Source organism: Chiloscyllium punctatum, chromosome 39 (genome assembly GCF_047496795.1).
Source record: "Chiloscyllium punctatum isolate Juve2018m chromosome 39, sChiPun1.3, whole genome shotgun sequence".
NCBI lineage: Eukaryota > Metazoa > Chordata > Chondrichthyes > Orectolobiformes > Hemiscylliidae > Chiloscyllium > Chiloscyllium punctatum.
Genome location: NC_092777.1, coordinates 47,824,853 through 47,848,912, shown reverse-complemented (window position 1 = coordinate 47,848,912; position 24,060 = coordinate 47,824,853). Strand labels below are relative to the sequence as shown.

The following is a 24,060-nucleotide window of genomic DNA, read 5'->3' as shown; positions in this document are numbered from 1 at the left end:
GTCGAAGGGAGTTTCTTGAAATGGAGAAAGGTGACCAGTGGTGTTCCACAGGGGTCAGTATTGGGGCCACTGTTGTTTATAATATACATAAATGATCTAGAAGAGGGCACTGTTGGTATGATCAGCAAGTTTGCAGATGACACAAAGATTGGTGGAATAGCAGAAAGCATAAGGGACTGTCAGAGAATAGAGGAGGATATAGATAGACTGGAGAGTTGGGTGGAAAAGTGGCAGATGGCTTTCAATCCAGACAAATGTGAGGTAATGCATTTATGCAAGACTAATTCTAGAGCGAATTATACAATGAATGGAAGAGTCTTGGGAAAAGTTGATGGGCAGAGAGATCTGGGAGTGCAGGTCCATTGTACCCCGCACAAGTGGATAGAGTGGTCAAGAAGGCATATAGTATGCTTGCCTCTATTGGACAAAGTATTGAATATAAGAGCTGGCAAGTCATGTTAAAATTGTACAAGACATTGGTTCGGCTGTATTTAGAATACTGCATACAGTTCTGGTCGCCACATTACCATAAGGATGTGGACGCTTTGGAGACGGTGCAGAGAACGTTTACGAGGATGCTGCCTGGTATGGAAGGTGCTAGCTATGAAGAAAGGTTGAGTAGGTTAGGTTAAATTTCACTAGAAAAAAGGAGATTGAAGAGGGACGTGATTGAGGTTTGCAAAAGGGTACAGACAGGGCGGATAGAGACAAGCATTTTCCCAGGGTGAAGGATTCAATAACAAGAGGTCTCACTTTCAAGGTGAGAGGTGGAAAGTTTAAGGGGGATACATACAGCAAGTACTTCACACAGAGGGTGGTGGGCATTTGGAACACATTGCCAGCAGAGGTGGTAGAGGCAGGTACGGTAGATTCATTTAAGATGCGTTTGGACAGATGCATGTGGAGGTGGGGAGCAGAGGGATACAGATGCTTAGGAATTGACCGACAGGTTTAGACAGTACATTTGGATTGGCTCAGGCTTGGAGAGCCAAACGGTCTGTTCCTGGGCTGTAAATTTTCTTTGTTCTTAGTTCTTTGAGTTGTCCTAGTTGGATAAATTGACCCAGCCTTTGCTCTCGTAGAAGATTAGATTCCCTACAGTGTGGAAACACGCCCTTCGGCCCAACCAGTCCACACCGACCCTCCGAAGAGTAACCTACCCAGACCCATTTCCCTCTCACTAATGCACCTAACACTATGGACAATTAAGCATGGCCAATTCACCTGACCTGCACATCTTTGGATTGTGGGAGGAAACTGGAGCACCCGGAGAAAACCCACGCAGACACGGGGAGAACTTGCAAATTCCACACAGACCTTGCTTACTGAGCCACTGTGCCACCCGTCACAATGGACTCAAAACATGCATGTTGTTTCTCTGTCCACGGAGTTTTTCCAGCATGTGCTTTTATTATTTTATATTCCCAGTATCTGCAGCATTTTGCTATTACAATGTTACAGAGAGTTAAGCAGAGTGGGAGGTGATTGAATAAAGCAAGTAAAAAAGGGCTTGGCAGAATAGATGCTTTCTCCTGCCTATGGAGTTTAGAATTAAACAGCCACACAGGACTAAGATGCCAAAAGAATCTCTCCTAATAGGTTAGTAAATCTTTTGAATTCTCTATGCCTGGAGAACTATGCATGTTCTGTTATTGGGTTCACTCAAAAAGAGGTTGATAAATATTTGCATTCTAAGGGTTTCATAAGCTTGTAAAGGGTAGTGCAGGAACATGAAGATGAGGTAAGGCAGCTATGACTTTATTTAATAGTTGAGCAGACTCAAATAGCTGAATGGCCAGCTACAGATACAATTAATAAAAGCAAATTACTGTGGATGCTGGAATCTGAAACTAAAAGAGAAAATGCTGGAAAATCTCAGCAGGTCTGGCAGCATCTGTAAGAAGAGAAAAGAGCTGACGTTTTGAGTCTAACTGACTCTTTATCAGTTACAATATATTGGTTATTATGACTACTTTTAGAGTATTCTGCACAGTTCTGTTTTCCATTTTTTTGTCATGGCCAGTGGGCATGAGGACAAATCCTAAAGAAAATTATAATCTCGTCTATAATTTCCTATTTAACTTCTGTTCTTTTAAAAGATTTCCAATCTTTCTGGACTCAGAAATCATGTGATTCTATTTCTAGAAGCTTCTGTATCACTTACCTCCTATCCTGGCCTCCTTAATTTCTTGAGGACTTGTTTGTGCGGAAGTAGCAGCAAAGTAACTTCCCCATGTTTTGACTCTAACTAAGCTTCTGTTTTCATTTTAAAAGGATCTATTGTAGGTTCATTTAAAGCTAAAATGGGAATCCTAACACTGAGGTATGCGGAACACACTTCACTCAGTAATGGGCAGGACTAAAACAGAAAGGAGTACATCAAACAATATCTTGCCGTTTTGGGCTAAAGAGGGAAAGAAACTCTGAAATAAATCCCTTTATCTCTCATTTCCTCTTTTGTTCATGGCAATGTAATGACACTCAAAAAGATACAAAAACGATTTACCAAGAAATTAACAGAACTAAAATACTTTCCTTATCAGGAAAGTGGGACAGAATGTAGAAAGAATGTGGAGAGGAGAGCACTAAGGAATAACTTGATGACAAATCTTCAAACTTATGAAAGGATTTAATAGATATAGAGAAGATGGTTCTACTTGTGTGAGAAACCAAAACTATGGATCATCACTGTAAGATATTTGATAGCCAAATCAAACATTTAGGAAATTCAGGAGAAATGTGTTTCCCTAGAGAGTAATAAGAATGGGAATTTACTATCAGAAATGGTATAAATGTATTTATAGACAAATTAAATAAAAATCAGGAAGAAAAAAGTGGAATGGAGTTAAATTAAGAAGCTCAAGTCAAGTATCAATATTTTCATTGGATAGTTGGGCTGAATGGTCTGTTTCAGTCCTCTGCATTCTGTGTAGTTCTCTGTAATTATTCGAGTTCACAAACTGCTTGCAGGCTCAGGCCAGTACTGGTGTGGCCGCCTGCAAAATCCTGACGAACAGGATCAAGCTGTTACATATCTGATCTGTCACATGTCAATTCATTATGATTCAAAAATATACTGGCCTCCACAGAACAGTTTACTGAGAAAACAACCCATGTGGCACAATCTAATTTTAATCAACATCATCAGAAAATTTCCCCAACCTCTCATGAAGTGTTTCTTCATTTAATTTTCTTCTTTTTGCTCCTTTCCACAGAATATACAATATGTGGGAAGATTAGGGGATTCTGTTGCTTAGTCTCTGCTGACATTATATAACAACACTAATTTGGAACATGAGTTGGCCACACAACCCCTCAAGCCTGCTCCATCACTTCAAAAAATCATGACTGATCTGATTACTCCACATTCCTGCTTTTCCCCAATAACTCTTCACCTTACTTATCAGGAGTAACTTATCCACCTCTGCCTGAAATATGTTCAAAGATTTTGCTTCCAACAACTTGAGGTTGAAAGTTTCTCTTGGCTTTTAAATATAGATATAGAATCCCTACAGTGTGGAAACAGGCCCTTCAACCCTACAATTCCACACCAACCCTTCCACCCAGACCTACATTCCCCTATCCTACATTTACCCCTTACTAATGCACACAGCCCTGAAAACTATGGGCAATTTAGCATAGCCAATTCACCTAACCTGCACATCTTTGGATTGTGGGAGGAAACTCACGCAGACACGGGGAGAATGTGCAAACTCCACACAGACAGTCACCTGAGGCTGGAATCGAACCGGTGACCATGGTGTTGGGAGGCAGCAGTGCTAATCACTGAGCCACAGTGGCATGGAAAGAAAAGTACATTTCTCCTCATCTCCATCTTAAAGGGGCAATGCCTTATTTTGAAACAGTTCTAGCTTTTTCCAAAAAAGGAAATATCCTTTCAGCATGCAGTCTGTCACGACTCCACAGGAAAGTGTATGTCTCAATCACTACTCTCATAAACTCCAGCTGCTCAGACTTAACTTATCCAATCTTTCCTTATAACACAAAATTAGTTTCTACACAGCATCCTGTCTTAATATTTCTTTTGTTCTACCTGCCGACTTAAATATGGTCGACTGATTCAAAAATGCAACTCCAGTCCTGTACTTAGTCAGCTGGAATGCTACACTAAGTCCATTTACTTCATCTGTGCAACAGTCCACAAGTGTATATGTGGTTTGCCTTATTGGTCATTGTATTGAGTATAGGAGTTGGGAGATCCTGTTGCTGGTGTACAGAACATTGGTTAGGCCACTCTTGGAATACTGTACAATTCTGGTCACCTTGCTATAGGAAAGATGTTGTGAAAGTTGAACGGGTTCAGTTTTATGGGAATGAACAAGCTATATTTATGAGCTCATTCAAAAATGGTGCCCATTTCTGCGAAATGACTGTTTGTGTTCTTACTTCGACCCCTTTGGAAACGGGGTAAAAAGACTCCCAATTCAATTCAGAGAGAGAAGATTTAATGGCACACTCAGACCCAATCGCTGAAGTTCAAACTGTGGTATCACACTTCCATCTTTACCTCTTCATCATTTGTAATATTCCAATAACATCTTTATTATTTTTGAAACTTTTGCAGGTCAATCCAATGATGAGTGATCATTGGGCAGCACGTTTTCATGTGTCTCTAATTCAAGGAGACAATAATTATCCAAATTTGGATTTAGAGGCAAATGAACAATGCTGAGTCATTATATTTGACCAGTGGCAAAAGCGTTTCTTGGAACTTATCACAGAATTTGCTGTGAATTCAGAGGGTGCAGCACCCAGCACCCGGCTATCTGGAACATGAGACAGAAAGCACACACCAAATTGTTATTCGCAATAATTCAAATTGGAAGGAATGAGAATCCTCACGTATAAAACATAGCCTTCAGTGTCACTGTAGTATGTGTAATACACCGCAATAATAAAAATTATTATTACTGGAAAAAACAAGATCTAAGTTTTTATGGCCATCTGACGAGGTCTATATCACATGAGTAAAGTAACCTTATTGTGTGGCATATATTTCAATGCTCAGCTCAATGGGAAGTAACTTTACAGCAAATTTCTAGAGGAACAGAGCGGTTTCCTGATTTCTCCATTTAATTCGACCTGTCCAGATGCTGGAAGTTGCTACCTAATTTACACATTTAAATAATAGTGAGCAATTAAACAATATAGTAAACAATAGCTTCACTTTGATTGTCCACCAAAACACATCAATAGAATAATTAAAGGTGTCCTTTGTTTTACAAAGTCATGAAAATTGGTCTTTTCCCAGAGACCATGTGATAGTGACCCAGTTTGGGTTCCACAAGAGCCACTCATCTACAATCCTCATTAACACCTTGGTCCAAACACAAAGGAAAATGCTCAGTTCCAGAGACAAGGGGAGAGTGAATCTCCTGGTCATCAAGGCAGCCTCTGACTGACTGCAGCATCAAGGAACCCCGTCAAAACTGAATTGAATGAAATCAGAGGGAAGCTCGCCACTCATTGTGAATCACATCTCACAAAAAGGAAGGTGGTACTGGTAGGGGAACTTCAACAAATTCAATTCCATGTCTCCACTGCGGGGTTCCGCAGCGTAATGTCCCAGGCCTAGCCATCTTTAGCTGCTTCATGTAACTAAAAGTCAGAGGATAAAACCAAGCACCCTAGTCAGTGTACCCCAATTACTACCTCAAACCTGACCTAGAAACATGATCACTAGGTACAGCATCAACTGGATCTGGTCGCTCTACACCAACATTGTTTGTGCAGTTCCAATCAATGGGCGGGAATCAGACAGCTTTCCAATTAGATCTGGAGTCAGGCAGGGCTGCCTACTTGCCTTATTTGTGTGTTGTATAGAGCCTTTTGCTGAGTCCATCTGAAAGAATGTGACGCTGAGCAGGGTGACTCTTCTTGGCAGTGGGAACCCACAGGTTAAGGCCTCCCTTTACACGGATGACGTCACTGTTTTCGGCTCAGACCTGCTGACAGTGCACAGGCTCATGTCCATCTGTAACCAGGTTGATCAGGCTTTGAGAGCAGAGGTAAAATGAGGCAAGAGCGAGGCCAGGCTTTCCAGAAACTGGGTCTACCGATCCTTTAGCCCCTTCACCGTCAGGACAGACCACCCAAAAGTGCTGGGACATGAGCCAGGGAGGAGTCACTAAAGTGAGGCAGTAAATGAACAGATTGGAGCACCAGTCACTCTCCATTGTGGGTAAAAACTGGTTATCAGGCAACAGGTACTCTCAGTGTTGTTATATGTGGTGCAGGTCTGGACTATTTCCCGAGTCTGCGCCACTTTATGTAGAGATCGAAGATGGACTGTGTCCGAAGGGACAATATGTACAAAGACCTGGAAGAGGGCAGAGAAAACACACCCAACGCTACTCTCACCCTGATGGCCACCTTTGTGTGTGTGGCTGCATCAAGCTGTGCATGGATCCCCAGTACGCAAACACCAAGTGTCAATATGTACTGAGGTTTTACCTGTCCCCGGTTTGTGGAGGATAGGATTTGCCTCGCTGCCGTGGAACACTCCCAGTAGTTGGACCATTCCATATCCCCTATCCCTCGTGGAGACATTTGTGAAGAAAAACACCTTTGACCACAAGAGCATCAGGAAGTCCACGGCAGCGAGGCAAGTCCTATCCTCCACAACACCAGGTGCAGGTAGAACCTCAGTACATATTGACACTTGGTGTTTGCGTACTGTGAAAATATTCAGGGACAAATCTAACTGTTTAGTGTTTTCTGATATCCTGAGTTCATGTGTCTATATGAATACAAGTCATTCTTTTTATCATTTTAATCAAATAAAAACACTGAACATTGGAATTTGCTCTGCAAAATATTTATTTGCATTGACAGATAAAATTACAGCATATTGAATTCAAAATAATTTTGTTGAATTCAATTGATATTCTTTCAGTGCAGCCAATGTCTACAAACTATTCATGGTTTCAACACTCAGATAATTATTTCTTTATTCCAACACATCTAATGTTGTCAACACAGGCAAAAGAAATACTAGTTACACAAACCTGCATTGCCAGTAAATTCTCCAAAAGACTGAGGATCTTTTGATAGTTATTAAAAGTTAAGTCAAGCTTCTTGCAGAATGCAGCATATTTAATTGGATTATAAAATTAAATGATTTCCATGTAGCAATAACATTTAGCAGGTAAATGTGAAAAGTCTTATGCTGAAATAGGTATAAAACACATTATTAAGAAGTTTACTATAAAGCATCTCATTCTAATTTTTGTTCCTAAATTATAGCTAAATGTGAGGAACTTTACCGCAAAAATACATTTTACTTGTAAGACAAACCAGGGTCTCTCCAGTCATAAGCATTCTATAGTACACCATGTGTACTATATAGGCTTGGAATTTATTTACAAGTATTTATAATTTGTATGCAGTTTGTCATGATCAAGGTAAAATTGGATCCTTTATTTTCGATTTCCATCATCTGATTTTGATCGGAGAAAGTGTATCTTCCACCTTGTGTCCCTCCAACCACACGACATCAATGTCGATTTCACCAGTTTCCTCATCTCCCTCCCCACACCTTATCCCAGATCCAATCCTCCACCTCAGCACCATCCTTTTGAACTGTTCCACCTGTTCATTCTCCTTCCCACCCATCCGCTCCACCCTCCACTCTGACCTATCACCATCACCCCCAACCTTCATCTTCCTACCGCCTTCCTAGCTACCTTCCCTCCCTGTGGACAAGTTGCACTGAAGGGAAATCATTCACATACAACTTAAAATTTGCTTGTGATCAGAATCAGACATGGAATTCTAGAAGTATGGATTAGCAAATCGTGTAGCAGATCGATATAAAATATTCTAAATGCTATGATGTGGTGCAAATGTTAGACATAGGCCATTAAGCATTCCTATCAGCATCGGGGGAATATTAAATTCTGAAATGACACGTTTCTGTACTACAATTAACGGTTAAGCAGTTGATTGAATTACAAATGTTAGACTATTTGAAAAAGTGACATGATTAATTTTCAAATTTCTGCAGAAGTTCCACCTGGTCACTGAAAACAGCACCATTACACGGCAGGAGGAGTTCCTCTGTCCTTCCCTACCCTCCAGGTGGAATTTATAACTAGTACTGACCTTGAAAAGAGCCCCAGTAATAAGCGAGTTGAAGCTCCAGTTTAGTGATGACCCATCACCACCGTGGCTTGGAGAAAGTCAGGTGTTTTTAACCTTTAAAAGTGCAAATAATGTGTTTGTTGTACTGCACGGGGATAACCTTCCAGATAAACAATTAACAGAGGAAATGCAAATTTGTAAACTGTTACTATGTACCCTAGAACTTCTGTCCATTGAATTGAATTCATTGATAAAGTCACAGTAATACTCCACAGCTTTAGGGAGCGTGGCTGCGCAGTAGTTAACACTGCTGTCTCACATTGGTGGGGAACTGGTTTCAATTCCACCATCGGGTGACTGCCTGTGTGGATTTTCTGGGTGCTCCAGTTTCCTCCCACAGTCTAAAGATGTGCAGGTTAGCTGGATTGGCAATGTTAAATTGCCCATAGTGTTCATGGATATGTAGTAGCTGTGGGAAATGCAGGGTTACATGGAAAGGGTAGGGGAATGGTTCTGGGTGGGATTCTCTTCAGGTCAATGTGAACTTGTTGGGTCAAATGGCCTATTTTCACACTGTAGAGATTCTGTTCTATTCAGCTGCATACAAGATGTGTACTTATTAGTTGGTTGATCAGGACTATGATATACTGCGTGTTCTAATGTGCTTTCAATGTTAGAGCCTTCCCAGGGCAGATCCCTTTATAACTGACTATCGTAAAATGAAATTTGAGGCCCATATTCAAACTGCAACTGTTGAAGGTTATATTCAAGTCGTTCATATCTTGCAGTCAGAAATTCCGTATGTTCAATTCCAAACCGGTAACGATGCAGTGTCAAGGCAATTTCTGGATAAGAGTACAGAAGTTGGCTTAGTGATTCATACTCTGCACAGTTTCCATATTCCCAAAAGATACGTTCATCCTCTGATGGACGTAACTGAAACTCAATGTCTGGGAACATCGTGAAGCATTTTTGACAAGGTGCCCTGCGAGCTATGAGTCCACGAGTGCCTTCTCCACGAGTGTAAATATTAAATGCCATTGAGTACACTTGGCAAGGAAATGTGAAGGCATTTCTGTTATATCTATTGCCAATACATACTGCCCAGCTAATATCACGCTGCCATGTCTGATAGCACAATATATCAATCATTATTTTTCTCTGAATAGATCCTGCACATGTCACTGAAGCACCAAAGTAATTCTCATTTCTAAGTCCGGTAGCCTCATCATTAAAATAGCAGAAGTTGACAACTGCTGATACAAAAATATTTTTACACAGTCCATTGCCAGCATTAGGAACTTCCATTTCATTTATCTGCAACAATAAACATTGAAACACATTTTGTTCTTCTCTTCTTCCTACGATGTCAACAATCTGTAAAACAAATATATAAAATACAAAAAAGAAAGATATGTCTTAACAATGTGCATGTCTTTAACTCCTTTAAACTTAAAAGTATTTCACAGTCAATTAATTAGTTGAATTCATTGCTGTACAGGCAATTATGAAAGACAATTACTGCATGCCAAAATCTCACTGACAGGAATATTAGAAAATGGGCTGAATAGGAGGTATCACAGGGAGCAAGAAAGAGTCATTGATGGAGATAAATTGTGATTTATGCAAAATCTAAGTACACATCATGAAAACACCTAATTCAGGTTCCACTACAGCAGGATTTTCCAACTGGAGAGGCAGGATGTAATTATAATGTTTAAATGAGCCTGTAATAATTAAATTAAGACAATCATTAAATTTTAGCAGAGATGGGCTCAGGAAACCTGGCAGTTAACAGAGGATTCAGCAAATGAGTGCTTTTTCAGCATGGCTTGATGACCAGAAAGAGCAGGAGTGTGTCCCTTTAATTCATTATGCACATGTTCTGCCATTCTTCAGAATCCATTGAGAGTAGTCCACCTTAACCGATTTGTTCCCATTAATTGTTAGTTCCCTTTCAATCTTACCACCACCCTACCCCTGTAATCTCTACCATCCTGCTCCCATTTTTTGAACTCCTTTCTCTCAATGCTCCAGACCATTCCACAAATAATACTTCAGTAACTCATGTAGGTTTCTGTAAACAGCTTTCCTACTATTTAAACCACTGCATTTCCACTGGTTATTCACGACACAGGCCCTGTCAATCATAGCCTTCTAACTTTCCTTTAATGGTCAGAAATTCTGTTGGAGTTTGCCAAAGATTTCTTGCAGCAGCTGTGGGAGAAAGGAAATGATCCCTCATTATCTTTGGTGTGGGGGCCACTATCTAATTACTAAGATGGTATTGTGTATGTGTCATCTTATGGGATGTAACTCAGCTTTCTTAAGATACCCCGTAATGTTGGTATGAACAGGTTCTGGGTGATGAAAAAGCAATCGTTAAATATTTCCACCATTCCCCTTTTGGTGCAGCTTTAAATAAAGGGATATTTTAAGACCAGAAAAGAAGTGGGAAAGAGATTATGGCATCTCCTCAGCTGCAGATGATGCTCAATACAATGAGGGGAAGGTGCCCTGGAAGGTGGAAAATATGCTTTTGGCTGTTGTCTGTTAGCTCTCTGCTACCTTGGAAACCTCAGTGAAACCAGTGAATCTTTTCTGGCTTTAAATAGATTTTCTGGGGGGATTGAGGAGGGAGATGGAAGGGTGGTTTTTGGGAGTAAAGGATCTTTGTAGGGGATTCTCACTGCCAAAATCACAGGCCTATTCATCCTCTTGAGAACCTTCTTTCCTCAGGGGGATTTCAAAACTGGGGGGTGCCATTTCTGACACAGACTGAAGGTTTTCTGAAGTTGGTTGTGAGTCCCAAGCACAGAAACATAGAACCCCATACACTGCAGTGAGTCATAGAGCAAATGGCTGCCTTAGCTCAGTCAATTGGTGCAGCAGCATTGGATTATTATCCTGGCCTCAACCAACAAGGTGGATTCGCTTTGGAGAACACTAAGCACACTTGAAGGCTCACCCAAATGGCCAGTGAAGCCACACTAAAGTGAAATCAGACTGTGTCTCTGCACTGGAACATTAGGCGCGGAGGTAAAGCACCAATCCCAACACAGAATAAAACCTGTCTTACTGTACGGTTGTACAATATAGGAATAAGGAAATGTTTGAGAAGCAAGCAGACATCAAACTAAACAGCTCAAAGTTAAATAACTAACCGAGCTATTAACATCCACCAGCACAGGACTCTTCTCAGGGTGAAGTGATTGAACTTATAAAGACACAGAGTTATACAGCACAGAAATAGACTCTTTGGTCCAATGTGTCCATGCCGGCTGGATATCCTAATCTTATCAATCCCATTTGCCAGCACTTGGCCCATATCCTTTAAACCTTTGCTAGTCATACACCCATCTAGATGCTTTTTAAATATTGTTATTGTGTCAGCCTCCAGCAGCGCATTCCATACACACATCACCCTCTGTGTGAAAAGCTGTCTCTCACGTCCCTTCTAAATCTTTCCCCTTCACCCTAAACCTATGCCCTCTACTTTTGGATTCCCCCACTCTAGGAAAAAGACCTTGGACATTCACTCTATCCATGCCCCTCATGATTTTATAAACTGCTATAAGGTCACCCCTCAGCAAACGATGCTGCGGGGAAACAGCCCCACCTATTCAGCCTCTCCCTACCGCTCAAACCCTCTAATCCTGGCAACATCCCTGTAAACCTTTTCTCAACCTATTCACGTTTCACAACATCTTTCCTATAGTAGGGAGACCTGAATTAAACGCAGGGTTCTGACCTCAAGAATGTCCTAAGCAGCCGCAACATGACCTCCCAAATGCTATACTCAACACCAAATGCCTCTTTCAGCACCCTGTCAACCTATGACTCTACTTTCAAGGAGTTATGCACCTGCATCCCTAGGTCTCTTTGTTCAACAAAACTCCCAGGATCTGACCATTAACTGTACAAGTGCTGCCCTGATTTGCCTTTCCAAAATGCAGAACCTCACATTTATCTAAATTAAACTCCATTTGACACTCCTCAGTCCATTGGCTCATCCTATCAAGGTTCCATTGGAGTTCTGAGATAACTTTCTTCTCTGTCCACAATCGCATCAATTTTGGTGTCATTTACGTACTCACCGCATCAAGTAACACTGTGAAAGGGGGACGTGTGGGAAGGTGAGTGCAGCACTTCTCAAAGGCATCCGGAAAATAACGTAATAATAGATCTGTGTTTCCCTGTAAAATGTCTTCTGGATCAACCTTAGGACAATTAATCTGGCCATAAAATAATATTATGTGCAATATCTGTAAAATAAAAAAAAAACAAACATTTCAAAAGTAACTTTTCTGTCACAGACAAAGATGTAAACATAGAATCTCACAATTGTTACGTACAGAAGGAGGTGATTCTGCCCATCTTGTCTGTACTGGCTCTCCAAGTGAGCATCATGAATTAAAGACATGCCCCTGCTTTCTCCCCTTAATTCTGCAAATTGACCTGGATTTTATAACAGCCAGATAGCTATTTCTGCAACATCGATGAGAGCTCCTCATCAGGTTGAAAAGTTGAACCACTTCTATATTAATACCAGGAGGATAAGAAACAAGTTCATGCAAACAAAAAAATTTACTGAAATAAAAATGCAACCAACATGGAATAATGGGCCCCTAATTTAACCAGTATATCTCTTAATAGATTAAGCTACTAAGGGAAATTGCCCACAGTATGAACAGATGTGGCAAAGCAAATGAAGCAGCATTAAAATGAGTGAGAGAAGATATTGCTTTTGTAGAGATATATTTGTTTTCAGGAGGTCAGGATAGTGTGGAGGATTCTTTCTGCAGATGCACAACATTCTTCAACAGTTTCTTCTGCCAGTAGGAGCAGTGTTTCACATCAATGCATCCGACTCAAGCTCTGCAGCCCTACCATTTCCAGTCAACAATGGTGTTGAAGAATGAATAAAGTAACAGAATGAAGCTTTAGAGACCTGCTTATCCTCCAGCATCTGAGTTCCCATATGCAACAGAAAAGGCGAGGCTGAAACCTTTGCATTTGTCTTCAGCCAAAAGTGCTGAATGATAATCTGAACTCTCTACCCAGGATTCCCACCATCATAGAAATCAGTGTCCAGCAATTAGTTCACACCATGTAATATAAAGAAGGTGTGGCAATGTAAAGACTAGGGGTTCTGAAAAGATCTTGACTGCAGCCTTTAATATGTATGCACCAGAGCTGGTTGCTCTCCTACCTAAGCTGTCTCATTATTTATCCTTTTACTAATATGATGACAACAGATCAGATGTTGTCATTTATCTCTTCACTGTTTATGGGTTTTTGCTGTACATACATTTAGCTGCCACAATTTCCCACAATGCATCCATAACCACACTTTGAAAGTGCATTCTACCGTGAGACCCTTTAATGTACGTGAGGATAACTAGTGTACTTTTAATTACAAGGTCTTTGTTTCCTTGCAGGAGACTGGAACCAACCCAACAATATGGAAGATTATCCCCTCATGACCTAGCCGCAAAGGTCATGATAAATCTCACAAGCTAATTGGATCATTGGAATCTCTTTTGGGGTAGAAGTGACCTGTACAAGAAGGATGGATTGCACCTAAATTAGAAGGGGAGCAATATACTGGCTGGGAAATTTGCGAGAGCTACTCGGGAGGATTTAAACTAGTAAGGTGGCGGGGGAGGGGGGGGGGGAGGTGGGAGTGGGACCCAGAGAGATAGTGAGGAAAGAGATCAATCTGAGACTAGTATAGTTGAGAACAGAAGCGAGTCAAACAGTCAGGCACTTTGGGGCCAGCAACCATAATTCTATTCGTTTTAAAATAGTGATGGAAAAGGATAGACCAGATCTAAAAGTTGAAGTTCTAAATTGGAGAAAGGCCAATTTTGACGGTATTAGGCAAGAACTTTCGAAAGCCAATTGGGGGCAGATGTTCACAGGTAAAGGGACGGCTGGACAATGGAAAGCTTTCAGAAATGAGATAACGAGAGTCCAGAGAAAGTATATTCCTGTCAGGGTGAAAGGAAAGGCAGTTAGGTATAGGGAATGCTGGATGACTAAAGAAATTGAGGGTTTGGTTAAGAAAAAGAAGGAAGCATATGTCAGGTATAGACAGGATAGATCGAGTGAATCCTCAGAAGAGTATAAAGGAAGTAGGAGTATACTTAAGAGGGAAATCAGGAGGGCAAAAAGGGGACATGAAATAGCTTTGGCAAATAGAATTAAGGGTTTTTACAAATACATTAAGGACAAAAGGGTAACTAGGGAGAGCAGAGGGCCCCTCAAAGATCAGCAAGGCAACCTTTGTGTGGAGCCACAGAAAATGGGGGAGATACTAAACGAGTATTTTGCATCAGAATTTACTGTGGAAAAGGATATGGAAGATATAGACTGTAGGGAAATAGATGGTGACATCTTGAAAAATGTCCATATTACAGAGGAGGAAGTGCTGGATGTCTTGAAACAGGTGAAGGTGGATAAATCCCCAGGACCTGATCAGGCATACCCGAGAACTCTGTGGGAAGCTAGATAAGTGATTGCTGGCCCTCTTGCTGAGATGTTTGTATCATCGATAGTCACAGTGAGGTGCTGAAAGACTGGAGGTTGGCAAACGTGGTGCCACTGTTTAAGAAGGGCGGTATAGACAAGCCAGGGAACTATAGACCACTGAGCATGACTCAGTGGTGGGCAAGTTGTTGGAGGGAATCCTGAGGGACAGGATGTACATGTATTTGGAAAGGCAAGGACTGACTAGGGATAAAAGAGGTAAAAACAATGACTGCAGATGCTGGAAACCAGATTCTGGATCAGTGGTGCTGGAAGAGCACAGCAGTTCAGGCAGCATCCAAAGTGCAGCGAAATCGACGTTTCGGGCAAAAGCCCTTCATCAACAAGGGCCTGATGAAGGGCTTTTGCCCGAAACGTCGATTTTGCTGCACTTTGGATGCTGCCTGAACAGCTGTGCTCTTCCAGCACCACTGATTAGGGATAGTCAACATGGCTTTGTGCGTGGGAAATCATGTCTCACAAACCTGATTGAGTTTTTTGAAGAAGTAGCAAAGAGGATTGATGAGGGCAGAGCAGTAGTTGTGATCTATATGGACTTCAGTAAGCCGTTCGACAAGGTTCCTCATGGGAGACTGATTAGCAAGGTTAGATCGCATGGAATACAGGGAGAACTAGCTATTTGGATACAAAACTGGCTCAAAGGTAGAAGACATAGGGTGGTGGTGGAGGGAGCCCTGGAGGCCTGTGACCAGTGGAGTGCCACAAGAATCAGTGTTGGGTCCTCTACTTTTTGTCATTTATATGAATGATTTAGATGCGAGCATAAGGGGTACAGTTAGTAAGTTTGCAGATGACACCAAAATTGGAGGTGTAGTGGACAGCGAAGAAGGTTACCTCAGATTACAACAGGATCTTGACCAGATGGGCCAATGGGCTGAGACGTGGCAGAGGGAGTTTAATTCAGATAAATGCGAGGTGCTGCATTTTGGGAAAGCAAATCTTAGCAGGACTTATACACTTAATAGTAAGGTCCTAGGGAATGTTGCTGAACAAAAAGACCTGGAGTGCAGATTCATAGCTCCTTGAAAGTAGAGTCACAGGTAGATAGGATAGTGAAGAAGGTATTTGGTATACTTTCCTTTATTGGTCAGAGTATTGAGTACAGGAGTCGGGAGGTCATGTTGCGGCTGTACAGGACATTGGTTAAGCCACTGTTGGAATATTGCATGCAATTCTGGTCACCTTCCTATCGGAAAGATGTTGTGAAACTTGAAAGGGTTCAGAAAAGATTTACAAGGATGTTGCAAGGGTTGGAGGATTTGAGCTATATGGAGAGGCTGAACAGGCTGGGGCTGTTTTCCTTGGAGCATCGGAGGCTGAGGGATGACCTTATCGAGGTTTACAAAATTATGAGGGGCATGGATAGGATAAATAGACAAAGTCTTTTCCCTGTGGTCGGGGAGTCCAGAACTAGAGGGCATAGGTTTAGGGTGAGAGGGGAAAGATATAAAAGAGACCTAAGGGGCAACGTTTTCACGCAGAGGGTGGTGCATGTATGGAATGAGCTGCCAGAGGAAGTGGTGGAGGCTGGTACAATTGCAACATTTAAGAGGCATTTGGATGGGTATATGAATAGGAAGGGTTTAGAGGGATATGGGCCGGGTGCTTGCAGGTGGGCCTAGATTAGGTTGGGATATCTGGTCGGCATGGACGGGTTGGACCGAAGGGTCTGTTTCCATGCTGTACATCTCTATGACTCTATGACTATGACTCAAATGAAAGGCCTATCAAGTACCTCACAAGAAAAGTTTGAAGAAAGTTTTCAAAACTATTATTTGGAGACAGTTACCCAGTGCCCTGTTTCAACCATTGATTTAACTTAATACTTCTGATCTTTCTCTTATTTATCCCCTTGCCATTACATTCAACTGTTTTAAATATGCAATTTCATAGCTCCTTGTATGACATGAATATACATAGAAAAGGAAGATACTCACTGGTGAATCACTTAACCTGTTTTCTTCTTTGATTTTCTTTGGTTACCTCCTACGGTTCACACTGTGACCTTCTGTCTCACTGATGCTTTTATTCCTATTATGCACTCACTTCCTCCCATTGGTCTCACAGTAACTCACTCTCTCTGATGCTCCTTTCATTTCCCACTGTGCTCTCGCCCTTCCCACTGATCTCACAGTGACTCTCTCAATCTCTCCACCACTCCTTTTATTCTCTTTGTTGTCTCACCTGTCCTGCTGGCCTAGCAGTGAATGACCAGGTATGGATCACATGGAAGATAAGGAAGAAAAGGTTGCTGACTGGAGGATGAAGTGATGTTATCCTTAACCCTGAGGATTCAACTTTCATGGGGCTTGCATTTATAACAAGAGACAGTTTGTTATATTGGGTGTTTTACATGGTGTAAAGTTCCATGGAGATCCCTCCCTGTTTATTAGTGCCACAAAGCTGGGTGGATGGTGGCAGTCACTCCAACAATATATCAATTCAAAATTATCATAAATAGTAAATGGCAGTTATCAATTAAACAGTGTATTTGTGAGAGGGAAAACTGTACCATGTACCATGAACTTTCCACATTTGATGATTCTTTAATGTATAAATTAAAAAGAATACCTCTTTCATGTAGGCTATTGCTCTACGTTGTTCAAGATCGCCCCTATTTGCAGCAGATACGAGGATGTCCATAGCTTTGTGCACAAACTGATTTGCACTCTTGATGAAGATTTGGAAGCACTGAGAATCATTTTCCATAAATTCCTGCATTCTCCTTCCAGCTCTGGAAGTAAGTTAAGTTGGTGATTTAACAAGTAGCAAAGGAATATGCCTATTTTTAAGCAATTTATTGGTTATAATTTCTGTCCCTTTTGCTACCTCTCTACGTTCACCGTTAGTGTACAAATGATGGGAATAATACATTCAATCACTGCAATGTTGTCACCAACAGTTTACACCAAATCCAACTGCTCTGCCATTCTGTAATGTAACTACCCAGAATTCCCTCCACTCTATGTAATTGAGGAATGCAGGTGTGGCCAACATCTTTAATTAATTATCATGATTACTGCCCCAATCCGATCCCTGAAAACACTATTTCTAGCTGCTCCATGGGCAATACAGCATTAGCACTGAGATACCCATTGTGGTTGTGACATCTGAATCTCCAAATCAGCCTTGCCTCACCCTGATCCTTGAAATGAAAGAAGATAGTTTGCTGAATTCTACAGTGATGAATTACAAAAGGGGTTTGTTCTTACCAAATAGTTGGCCACAAGAAAATGCTGCTTTGAATTATCCTGACCAAACTAGACAGATAACTTCTCAACAGTATACAAATAAATTCATTATTGCTGTCAATAAAGCTGCAATAATGTTTAATATGCAGCATTAGTAAAAGAAAATGATAATTGACACAATAATAGGGAACTGAGGATCAATGAATATCCAGACTTGGTGGTCCCCAAAATTTGGTATTGGAGCTCAAAAGAAATTGCAGCATTAGGAAGTATCATTCATTGAAACCTTCATGTTCTTCTGAGTTCAGACTTGTTCAACTAACTACAAAATTGCTCATGTGAATTTATGAATTACTCTTTGAGCAGGAGAAACCTGTATTTGGTTGAAAGATAGGGAACAGAAAGGAGACTGTGTGCTCAGATTGGGTGGAGGGAATAAGTGGTGTCTCTCAGGAATCTGATCTAGGGCCTTAACTTTTCACAATATCCATTACTGACTTGGGTGAAGACATAGAGTTAGGTGCCATCAAGTTTGGAGGTGGTACTAAGTTTGGAATGGTGGTTGCAGTACATACGGGAAGCAGAAGCTCTCAAGGGAGAGGAAAAGAGTAACTGAGTGGGTACAAATACAGCAAATGAAATTTAATATGGACAAGTGTGAGAACATCCACAGTTGTCCTGAGAAAGATAAATCTAACTTCTCCCTAAACAGTAAAAAATGAAAATTGCAGAGAAAGATAGAGGTAGAAGTCTAAGGTCCATTTGACCATCACCCCTGTCCGCATTGAACTGATATTGGCCAAGCTTTGACTTAGAAATTCACATTCATTTGTAATATTTCTTTATAACATCCCTAACTCTCTAACCTCCTCCAGTCCGATGAAGCCTCATGACCTCTATGCTCCTCCAACTCTGGCACTTTGCCATTCCCGATTTTCATTGCTCACACTCAGTGGATGTGCCTTCAGCAGCCCAGCCACAGACTCTGCAGTTAAACATCTCTGTCTTTCTATTTTTACCTTCTCCCTTTCTTACTTAGTGGTTTCTCTAAATCTGCTCTTTTGAATGTGTTTTTGGTTCAGATTTCTCCTTCTATAGTTCAGTGCCAAAACTTGATGATGTGCCCAAAAACGGATATTTTATTAAATTTAAGGAACAATGTGAATGCAAGTTGCTGTTGTTGTCTAAATATGTGAAATCTAAATGGAAAATACTGGGAATACTCAGCTACCCGGACAGCATCTGTAGTGAGAGAAACAGAGTTAACATTTCAAAACAAAGATCTCTTTTCAAAAATTCTGAACATTCTGAGCAAAGGGAAATGTTGGTATCCAAAGGAACTCTACTATCCACAATCTCAAATTACAGAAAACTAGCATGCAGGTGCAGCGACCAATTAAGAAACAAATTCTATGTTAAACCATTTTACTGAGAGTTCTGAGGAAAAACAACATGCAGAGATTGTAAAGGATCTTAGGGAGACCAGTCCTGGAGTACTATGGTCTCTTTTAATCAGCTTATCCACAGAAGGACCTCACCAGCCTCTGCACTTGTCCTCATTTTTCACCAAACAAGTCTCTGCACTCAAAGGGTCTCCTACTTCCACCAGCTCCTGCAGGATGTCACAGCCAAACACATCTTTCCCTCCCCTTTCATGTTAGCATTACATAGGAACTGCTTTCTCTGTGAAACTCTGGTCCATCTCACTGTCACTCACAACACCTCCTTGCTCCCCTTTGTCATTTTTGCATACAATTGCAGAAGTAAAACTTACTCTTTTATCTCCTCATTGTCAGAATTTCCAAACACACTTTCTGGGTGATGCAGTGATTTACCTGTACTTCATTCCATCTTGTCTGTGATATTTGCCCCTCAAAATGCTGTCCCCTCTCCATTGGTGAGATGAAACATAGACAGGGTGACCAAGTTGCAGAACACCTCTGCTCTGTCTGTAAGAATGGCCTGAACTTCTGACTGTCTGCCATCTCAAGAAACCCATTTTGCTCTCATGCTCACATTTCTGCCCTCGGCTTGAAAAGTCTTCCAGCAAACCCACAGAATCTGAAAGAACAACACCTCACTTTCCAGGCTTCAGTCTTCAATATTGAGATCAACAGCTTCAGAGAACAAACTCTGCTCTACACTGGATTACACACTCAGTGCCTTGTTTGGGACGTTTTGCACTGAGCAGAGCTAACCTATTTTCTGAAACTGACACTTACCAGCAGTACTTACTTTTCATCTATGTCTCTCTTATACTCCCATTACAACCCACTTTGCCTTGTGCTGAGGTCAACGTTAGCACCTATTGCATGGGACCCTCTATCTTCTTCTTAAACACATGGAAAGCCTTGTCTTTCCCAGCTCTATCTGTTCTAAAGGAGTGTTCACACCAGACACCAAACATTAATTCTGTTTCTCTCTCCACAGATGCTGCCAGACCTTCTGAGTTTCTCCAGCACTACCTACTTTTAGTTCAGATTCCCACCATCCACAGCATGCTGCTTTTACTGAAAAAGGACACACCAGCCTGAGAGAGAGTGTAATGTGTTCACTAGATTGATGTTCAGGTTGAAGGATTGTCCTACATGGTGAGATTTTGTTTACTAAGCCAATGTTATGTCAAATTTAGAAGTATAAAAGGTGCTCTCATTGAGATATATAACATTCTTAAAAGGGTTAACTGGGCAGGTTGTGCAACAGTGCTCCCCTGGCTATAGGGTATAGCTCTAGTTTAAGTGAATAAAGGATCAACTAGTTAAGATTGAGATCAGAAGAAATGTCTTCACTCAGAGGATTGTGAATCTTTGGATTTGAGGAGGGATTAGGAATGATTAAATCTTAGACGATGTTAAATAGGGAAGCAAGGGATATGGAACCAAAGTGGATAAATGTTGCTAAGACACAGAGACACTATATCATAATTGAAATATGGAACAGGTTTGAGGGACTGAATAGCATTCACCAGTCATACGATGCGTTCATTATGTAGAAATTCATCACAGAGTTACAATTGTAGCTCTGGATGTGGAAAGGGATTAAAAATTCTTGTTGAGAGAAGCACCAGAGGCAATGTAGACAAGAGATGTGTAGCTGATCCCTGGTGTGAAAAAGCTATTTATTTGGCATCAACGTGAGAAATTTAATAAAATTGACTTGAACTCTCAGTGAAAATTACAGACAGAAATTAATATTCGAGCAGTCAGTCAGCTTGGAATAAGTTTAACCTTGCTGGCTGGGAGACGTAAGAGTGGGTTCTCTGTACAGATTGGATAGTCTGAAAATCAGGCTTCATGCCTGATTATGCAGTAATGTCAGCATCTCTCAGAACACCCGAGTATCAGCTCTTACCCCAATCAGACAGAAGCAGCTTGGACTGAGTTCATGCCTGGGTGGGGAAACTAGATAATTAGCTGATGTAGGTAAAAATGAGAAAAGGAAACTTACTATTGACTTCCTCCTTGTTAGAATTGCTTCAAAGTCATTTCTGATTGGTCTCATCAACCACACGGGATCCATGTGGATTTCACCAGTTTCCTCATTTCCCCTTCCCCCACATTATCCTAGATTCAAACTTCCAACTTGGCAGCACCCTCATGACCTGTCCTACCTGTTCATCTTCCTACTGCTATCTGCTTCACCCTCCTGTCTGACCTGTCACCTTTACCCCCACCTTCATCTACCTTTCACACTCTCAGCCACCTTCCCCCAGCCTAGCCCCCTCCCATTCTCTCTCAACCCCACCCTGGCTCACAAGCCTCATTCCTGATGAAGGGCTTTGCCCGAAATGTCATTTGTCCTGCTCCTTGGATGCTGCCTGATCTGCTGTGCTTTTCTAGCACCACACTTTCGACTCCAATTGATCAAAGCAGAGTTCTGGCATAGAAAGGAAAGCTCAATTTGATAACAACTGATTAAATCAAAGTAAAATGTTAGAAAGCATTTTCTCAACTGACCAGTGAAATGAACATTTTCAGTACAATGTTCTCCATGAAATCAAGCAAATAAGATCCATATCCAATGAAATCAACAATGTGTAAAGAATTCGGTTTATACAAAACCATGCAACTTAGATTATTTTTGTTTAGCAAGAATGTAAAATTGAAATGTTATTGTTTGCTGCATCAAATTTCACTACTGTCCTTTTTTTAACATTTAACCAATCATTATCCTGAGATCATGCCTGGCCCATACAATATGAGGATGGGATCCACCAGATACATTAATTATTAACCATGTCCTAATCCATAAAAATGTCAGCCATCTAATAAATGATGTGTAACATCATCATATTCAACAACTCCCTGTACCACAGATAGCTGTATCTGGGTTAGATCCCTATCACATCAAGCAATATTTCCTGCAAGTTGCCTGAGTCCAACAGAATGATATATTGACCTGTACATTTGAAGATGATAAAATTCTATTGAATTATGAAAACAAATCCAATGCATACTACACCTCAGCAGCACAACAAAGGTATAGGATTCTCACTCTCTCAAATTCCTTTACAAAAAATTATGTTGAAATTTTTCTAACACGATTTTCCTGATTGTGCTTACAATTTGCCTTCTTGTCAATATAACTAAACACCTCTCCTTTTCTCTCTACACACAATCAGAGGCTCAACATCAGTCCAGTATTTTCGTTGGACCCTGCAGGATTCTGTGTGAAGAGCAGGGTGTCAGATATCAGGGTGCAGAGCACCATCAGACTGTGCTGAATGGGGCTGCAGGGGATGGGGCTGGTCACACTGGGGGAGAAAATCCTTACCTTATTCTGAATCAATGTTCATGTCCCAGTGTCAGACCCAAGGGGAGCAGAGACAGCTTGCAATTGGGTGGCAACTATCCCACAGCCAAGACTGAAAAAAAAAACTTAGTGCTGATTTCCTTCTTACTCAAATTGTGCATTTGATTGTTCAAAGCAAGGTTTTAGAAAGGTGGAAAACATTTGAAATAACCAGAATTCAGATATTGAATATTGAAAAACATTGAATATTTTTCTCTTCTCAGCATTGAAAAACTATTTTGACATATTTAAACACAGTAAATGCAGACACAAGATGGAAACGTCACAGTAAATGGATAGTAACCATGTAACTGACATTATCAGTTTAGTGGTAAAGTTCAGACCTGGCTTCGATGAGGATTAAGTGGACGTCTTCACTGTCAGACTCTGCTGAAATCTAGCGCCCGTTCAGCAACAGGGAGTGACTGTTTTCCACCTGATCCTGTAAGAGTATCAGCAGAAGGCAGAGTCCCCAGGATCATGCCCTAATATATTGGGTAAGAGATAGTGCTGAGTTTCGGGGGTGTGAACCAGATTACTATTGGATGCAAAGCCTGATTGTGGACTTCCTCATTCTTCATGTGAAATCTTTAACTGATCAAAACAGGGATGGGAGGGTGGTTGGGGCGTGATGGTGGGTGGGGGTGGGGTGCAGGGCGGCAGGTCCTTCTCAGTGAGATACAGGGTACCCGGTCCACCAAGGCTCAGAATCAGTGTCCCCACACAATCCTCCTCTCTGCACCTCATTAGCTATACAATGGGCTCTGTGGTAGTTTCCTCTAGGAAGCTGAGAGGTAGAAGGGCTGGATACTGCTGGGCGAGGTACCTGTCAAATCTCTGGCGCTACACCATGGCAGAATCCCTCGAGCAGCAGAAAACGGCAGAGAGCTGGGGATTTCGGAATGTTTAGAGAGTGCTGAAAAAGAACATTGGTGGGGAGAACATAGGAAAACCCCCATTTTCTATAAAGAACCGGAGAATAACTATGGAAAGAGTAGGGCCCATGAGTGGCCATAGAGTGGACCTGGAAGGTGAGGTTTCATTCCTCAAGGAGGACTAGGCATCCATCTTCACAACGTATACAAGTCAGGCTGGAGCTCTATAAAACATTAGAGCAAGTTAATATATAAAAAAGGGAAGTACTAATGAGTTTAGCAGCCTTAAAAGTAGATAAATCTGTGGGCCTGCTTAATGTGCATGGCAGGGTGTTGAAGGAGGCAAAGGATGAAATATCAGAGGTGCTGGCAATAATTTTCAAATCCTGCTTAGCCACAGATGAGGTGCCAGAGGACTGAAGGCATTCTAATGCTGTCCTATCATTTAATAAAAAAGGAGGAAATGATAGACCCAGAAATTACAGAGCAATCAGTCTAATCCCAGTGGTAAGAATTCTATTAGAAAGTATTCTGAGGGGCAGAATATA

The 24,060-nt window shown here is 41.3% G+C and overlaps 1 protein-coding gene across 3 annotated transcripts; it reads right to left on the bottom strand.

Moving 5' to 3' along the window:
• Window positions 1–6,896: 6,896 nt before the first annotated feature.
• Window positions 6,897–23,092, bottom strand: LOC140464233 (uncharacterized). Of its 3 annotated transcripts, XM_072559078.1 has the most exons (5): window positions 22,982–23,088; window positions 22,620–22,710; window positions 17,227–17,389; window positions 12,201–12,368; window positions 6,897–9,480 (listed from the first exon to the last, which is right to left on the bottom strand). In XM_072559078.1, the coding sequence occupies exons 3-5, from the start codon at window positions 17,374–17,376 to the stop codon at window positions 8,803–8,805; spliced, it is 996 nt and encodes a 331-aa protein (XP_072415179.1). In that variant the 5' UTR covers window positions 17,377–17,389; window positions 22,620–22,710; window positions 22,982–23,088; the 3' UTR covers window positions 6,897–8,802. The 3 variants fall into 3 exon arrangements, with proteins under 3 accessions (XP_072415179.1, XP_072415180.1, XP_072415181.1); XM_072559079.1 differs by lacking the exon at window positions 22,620–22,710 and having other exon boundaries at window positions 22,982–23,092; XM_072559080.1 differs by lacking the exons at window positions 22,620–22,710; window positions 22,982–23,088 and adding an exon at window positions 21,294–21,393.
• Window positions 23,093–24,060: the final 968 nt, after the last annotated feature.